The 6,203-nt window shown below is 44.1% G+C and overlaps 1 protein-coding gene across 1 annotated transcript; it reads right to left on the bottom strand.

Annotated features, from left to right (window-relative positions):
• Window positions 1-1,838: 1,838 nt before the first annotated feature.
• On the bottom strand, window positions 1,839-5,992 carry LOC129742137 (uncharacterized protein K02A2.6-like). Its single transcript, XM_055733980.1, has 2 exons — window positions 4,983-5,992; window positions 1,839-4,935 (listed from the first exon to the last, which is right to left on the bottom strand). The coding sequence occupies exons 1-2, from the start codon at window positions 5,990-5,992 to the stop codon at window positions 1,839-1,841; spliced, it is 4,107 nt and encodes a 1,368-aa protein (XP_055589955.1).
• Between the last annotated feature and the right edge of the window lie 211 nt (window positions 5,993-6,203).

Here is a 6,203-nt window from a genome sequence, read left to right as displayed (position 1 = left end):
GATAAAATAACCCGAGTACGTGCTGAAAATAACAACTGTAACAAATACAGATGAAGATGGAAATCAAGTTTATACGAATGACTTCGAATGTATTTTAGTCATAATCACCTTTCAAAATTGTTGTTTCTTATTTCGCCAAAATTTTTAAATAAATTAAAAATACATTTCAGGAGAAAAGGCTATCATCATAACACTAGTCAAAAGTGTTTCCTAATTATTTCCTTTCCCCCACAAACCCAACCAAATTTTTATGCAAAGAAGGCAGAGGTGACCTCGCTCCTTAGGCATAAAGTTGTTCTTTTATCCCGTTCTCATTTTTCCTAACCTATCTATTGACTACAAGGACGTGGCCGGCGCCGTTATTGATGTTAAAAGAGAGAGCATCAGTTTTGTGCATTGTGAATGTGTAGCCAATCCCAGGTTCCATTCATTTGACCTTTGAACAAAGTTGATGGCCTCGGTCAATCACGAAGTAGCAACCATTGGCGATGTGGAACTTGTTCTACTGAAATCCGAAACGTATTGTTTGTATTAAACCAAATTCAGAAATAAATCACAGAGTTTACTAGAATACTTTTAAAATCTTTATCAAGACTTTTTAAGGTGCATTTCGGGTTCAATGATTCAAGGTGGATGTGAGTAGTCAATCAAGCTAAGCTAAGCTAAGCTAATTTTGCTCTTGAAAAAACTTAAGATTAATCATGTTAAACAGACCAAACATATATTTATATATCCTGCAAGTTATCAAGCGAGGATTAAATGTTTCTGTATCAGCAATTTTTTTATCATTAAATCAATGCCGTTATCAAGATCCTGTGGATGGCTTCGAAAAAAATATGAAAATTAAGTATTGTTTTATCAAACTTGGAAAAGAGCTCAAGTTCTACATTTTATTTGTGATTTTCATTGAAAATTTTAAATTTTGAAATATAACTAACACTGAAAATTTTATGACTGAAATCTTTTGCAATTTGAATTCCTCAACGAAATAATCATCTGGATAATTTTATCTTAATTAACCATCTGAATCTGAATTCCGAATGTTCCAGACCAGAATTTGAAATATGGTTTTAAAAATTGAAAACTTACTCAAGAGGACGATTGGCCAAATTGGTTAAAATCCTCTTTGAATAAAAAAGTTAGAATAGAAATATGATTCAAGAATTGAAACTTGTTTCAAACCCCTAAATCAAGATTCTATAATTTTAAATCTGTTTTTAAATGTTCCAACTGGATTTACTATTTCAGTTATTTATTTTTAACCAGCCTGCGAATCTGAATCAAAACATGAATTGCGAATGATGAATCTGATTCTGTACGTCCTCGGTGGTCGAGTGGTTAGCGTGGTAAGACGGTAATCGCTGGTCCACTGATGGCATGGGTTCGATTCCCATCTCGGTACTGGGTGTTTAAATGTTAATCTTAAGTTGTCCACGTCATTTATTCAGTCTGTAAAGCCTAAATCGGCTAAGACGGTGTTGTCTTTCTTTCTATTTCTGGATCGCCGTTCTGAAGCTTTCTTTTGTTTGAATCCTGCATAAGAATTAAATTTTCGAATCTGAATATGAGACAAAACCTCAGGTTGATTGCTAACTTTTTTTATCATGTTCGTAAAATTATTTTCCTAATATTAAAAATGTATTTGAGTTTCATCCCTGATATGTCTTCCAGTTGCTTCCAAGAATAAGACTATCTCGATTTACTAATAATTACTTCTTTATTCTAGGACAAGTACAATTGGAATGAAAAAAACATGTGCTGTTCAGTCAGTGACTGCTTAGATTGATATTTAAATTTTAGAACGATTGCTTCGATGGTCGAATATTACATCTCCCCCCTTAAGCCATCCAGTACGGCTCGAACCTCGATGGCAACCTGGTTTGTCGTCGTTCCCTCGGAGGAGTTGCAACCGGAACTGGCACTGGATCTGGCTGAGACGGACCGTCGTTTTCGCTGCTTCCATCCGAATAGTACTCTGAACCGTCAGAGTCCACGTCTCCGTTGGGTGGTGGATTCGGTACTACTGCTGGAACGGCTCGAGCTGGCACCTCAAGACCAAATCCGTCGACAAACACTGATAATGGACTTGGGTCTTGGTTTGCACCTGGATCGGGAACAGTCTTGGTCACACGATGCTTCAGTTGATTGATGTGTGAGCGGATGAGTCGTTGACGATCTTGATGAACCTGGACGTATACAGAATCACCAGGAGCGAACTGCCTTGAGACTGCACCATTCTTGACGGTTTGCTGTTCAGTCTGCGTTGCTGGAATGCATTGAGTGGTTGGTAGAAGAATCGACGAAACTGTTCGGATTGACCTACCGAACATTATTTCTGCTGGAGATTTGTTACCGAGATCTGCTGTTGGTGTTGTTCGGTAAACTTGGAGAAAAATCAGCAGTGCTTCCTCCAGTGTTTCTCCCCCGGAGCGAATTTTCCGGAGCGTGCGTTTCAGCGTGTCCACGAAACGTTCAGCTAACCCGTTGGATTGAGGATGGTACGGTGCTGTTCGGATGTGGCGAATACCTTGCTTTTCACAGAAAACCTGGAACTCGTGGCTAGTGAATTGGGTACCGTTATCCGAGACGATGGTTTCCGGAACACCGAATGTTGAGAACGACTGGGAAAGTAGCTTCGTTGTTGTTTTCGTCGTTGTGATTCTTGTTGCGTACACTTCCGGCCATTTGGTGTAAGGATCCACAATCACCAGGAAGTACAATCCGTCCACAGGTCCTGCATAGTCCACGTGTATACGTGACCACGGCTTGTCGGGCATGGGCCAAGATTCGGGCGTTGATTTGGTAGGTGTTTTCCCAGCTGTGCAGCATGGAGTGCACCGCCGGATAAAATCCTCGATGTCCTTATCTATTCCTGGCCAATAGACAAAACTGCGTGCAATTGACTTCATGCGAACCATACCAGGGTGTCCACGATGAAATTGATTCAGGATCTGTTTTCGAAATTTGCTCGGAACGACTACTCTTTCGTGGAACAAAATACACCCGTCGACATGGGTGAGGGAGTCTCGTCTGTTCAAGTAGGGACGCACGTCTGGATTTGTGATTGACCGTGGATCGGTTGGCCAGCCATCACGGATGAACTTCAGCACTGTCTGTAGCGCTTTGTCTGTCTTCGTTGCGGTTTGGATAGCTGCGAAAGAAACTGGAACTTGATGGACAGTGTCATGAATTATGCTCACCATGTCTTCTTCGAGCGAGATCGCTGCAACGATGTAGTCCTCCTCTGGCTGCTTGGTACGGTCGATCAATCTGGACAGCATGTCAGCGCAACCGAATTCGTTGGTGGAAACGTAACGAAAGTCGAAATCGTAATTGAGCAGCATCAGCGCCCACCTTTGAAGTCGATTTGCGGTATGCAACGGAATTCCCTTCTTCGAACCAAAAATGGATAGTAGCGGCTTGTGGTCCGTGAGAAGAGTGAATCGTCGACCCAGTAGGTACTTGTGGAATTTCGTCACACCGTACGTAAGCGCAAGTGCTTCCTTTTCCGGCTGCCCGTAGCCTTGCTCTGCTGCAGTTAAGGATCGTGATGCGTGCTGAATTGCCTTTAGGTGCCCATTTGGAAATTCGTGGAAAATGACTGCACCGATGCCCGTACTTGAAGCGTCCGCAGCCACGATGATTGGTAGCTTCGGATCGTAATGAGTCAGCAACATTTCGGACTGCAGGATTTCCTTAAATCGCCGGAATGACCGTTGACAATCGTTGTTCCACTGCCACTTCGCATCTTTCTTAAGTAGCTGATCGAGTGGATGTCGAAGTTCATGGATGTTACGGACAAATCTGCCATAAAAATTTATGGCTCCCAGGAATGAGCGCAATTCGGAAACGTTGGTTGGTGCTGGAATGGAGGCGATGGCTTGAAGCTTTTCGGGATCAGGGCGGATGCCCTTGTTGTCGATGATATGCCCCAAGTATTTGATTGCAGTTTGGAAAAAGTGGCACTTTTCCATCTTGACGTGGAAACCATATTCCTCCAATCGCTGAAGTAGTTGATCCAATGACGCTTTGTGTGCTTCCCAGGTTGGTCCGAATATGATGACATCGTCGAGGAATGACCGAACACCAGGAATGTCGGCAATCATTGTGTCAACCAGCCGTTGGAATGCCCCAGGTGCTGACTTCACCCCGGGAGCGAGGCGATTGAATTGAAAAAGCCCCCGATGTGTGTTGATGGTGAGAAGCTTTTTCGATTCCTCGTCAACCTCCACCTGCAGATACGCATCAGAGAGGTCGATGATGCTGAATATCGAACTTCCATTCAGCTGAGCGAAAATTTCCTCTGGGACAGGTAGAGGATAGTGGTTACTCTCCAGCGCTTCGTTGAGTCCAGTAGAATAGTCCGCACAGATGCGAACTTTACCATTCGGCTTGCGTACTGCTACTATCGGAGCGGCCCACTCCGAAAAATCGATCGGCGTGATGATGTTGAGCGATTGTAGACGTGTTAGCTCAGCATCCACAAGTGAAATGGTGTTGAATGGAACTGGTCGCTTCGAACAGAAAACAGGCTTGACGTTAGATTTAAGAAAAAGTTTTACCTTTGTTTTCTTGCAGTGGCCCAGCGAGTTGTCGAAAACCGTCGGATGTGTTGCTTGAAGCTGTGATGTTATTTCCTCGAAACATGGCTTGGAGATCGATGAAATTTGACTACAGAGGGTGTCGAATGGAACCGACCAAAGGTTGAACATGTCGATCCAATCAATTCCAAGCACGTTGAGGTCTGGTGATGACGTAACAAAACATTGGCCACTCTTGCTCATGTCGTTGAGGGTGACATCGCAATTGAATTCGCCGATGAGATTGAGTCGACCACCGGATGCGTTGGATGCTTCAATCGATGATGGTGTAAGTTTCGGTTTGCCAAGCTGGTGCCACGTTGCCTTGGAATTACGGTGATATCGCTTGCGGAATCTAATTGCAGCGAGATAGCGACCTGATTGATGGTGACAGTCACATACCTGCGCTTCCGGGAACTGTTTGCGATGTGGTTCACGTAAATGCCCTTGGCTTCGGTTCTGGAGCCAACCTTTTTGTGGAAGTGCTTCTTCTTTTTCGCTTGGGGTTTGGTTGAAGAATCGCCTGACTTCCTCATGCAGCCACAGTAGCCTTCTTTGTGACCGATGCGGTTGCATGCCTTGCAGAGATGGTCGGAAAAGGGACAGTCGCGAACAAAATGCATTTGTCCACACTGCCAGCAGGGAGTGCGAGGTGTGGACTTACTTTCCGTTTTCGATGGACGTTGTTGGATGCCGGATTTCCTCTCCGAAATGCTGTGGACCGATTTGTTGGAACTTGATGGATGTTCTATCATCGTGGTGTCCGACTTTAGATTGACAATTCGCTGGAACTCGTCGATAAGAGTTTGAATTGTCACCGGAGCCTCGTCCGTTCCTCCTTCGATGCGGGAAAGCAACCTTGCTCGAATGTCTGCGTAACGTGGTGCTTTGAGACCGCAGACAAAAATCAAGCATTTGAATTGGTCGATGCTCAAATTTTGAAATTCGAACTCCTCGCATGCTCTGTTGACTTGACCGCCGTAGGAAATAATGTCGTCAGCTTCCGATTTTACCAGCTGTAGGCACTGGTAGCGCTTGTTGAAAACGGATGTTTGCCTACCGAAGATCTTTTGCAGTGTCTTGATGGTGTCAGCAAAAGGGATGTCCTTCGGCAATTGAGGAAGGATGTAGTTCACGTAGCGACTGTGGGAACACGTGTCCAATTTTCGGAGCAGGAGCCTAACCTTTGCTGCATCGTCGAGACTGCGTGCGTCGCTTTCGAACAAATCCGAGTAACGGGCGAACCATTTTTCGAATGTGGTGCCGTTCTCCGGATCGAACCTGAACTCGCTGATGTTGGTGGACAGCGATTCCAACACTTGCTCTGGGTTTGCTGCTTGTGGAACGGCCAACCGCTGGAGAAGTTTCGTCATCTGCAAAATCGCTGCTTGGAGTTCTTGATTTGCTGCCATTCTTCCTCGGGTTCAATTCTGGATGAGTGATTGAATTCCAGAAGTGTCCTCGTCGCCAATTGATATGTCTTCCAGTTGCTTCCAAGAATAAGACTATCTCGATTTACTAATAATTACTTCTTTATTCTAGGACAAGTACAATTGGAATGAAAAAAACATGTGCTGTTCAGTCAGTGACTGCTTAGATTGATATTTAAATTTTAGAACGATT

Source organism: Uranotaenia lowii, chromosome 2 (assembly GCF_029784155.1).
Source record: "Uranotaenia lowii strain MFRU-FL chromosome 2, ASM2978415v1, whole genome shotgun sequence".
In the NCBI taxonomy this organism is placed as follows: domain Eukaryota; kingdom Metazoa; phylum Arthropoda; class Insecta; order Diptera; family Culicidae; genus Uranotaenia; species Uranotaenia lowii.
The sequence above is the reverse complement of the archived record's forward strand: the minus strand, read 5'-3'. Positions and strand labels throughout refer to the sequence as shown.

What these genes read in the sequence shown, in the direction of transcription:
- LOC129742137 (XM_055733980.1), bottom strand. Translation starts at nt 5,992, where the DNA reads ATGGCAGCAAATCAAGAACTCCAAGCAGCGATTTTGCAGATGACGAAA. An exon ending in AACAGTTCCCGGAAGCGCAG is followed by an intron (nt 4,936 to 4,982) that starts GTATGTGACTGT and finishes CGCTGCAATTAG; the next exon opens with ATTCCGCAAGCGATATCACC.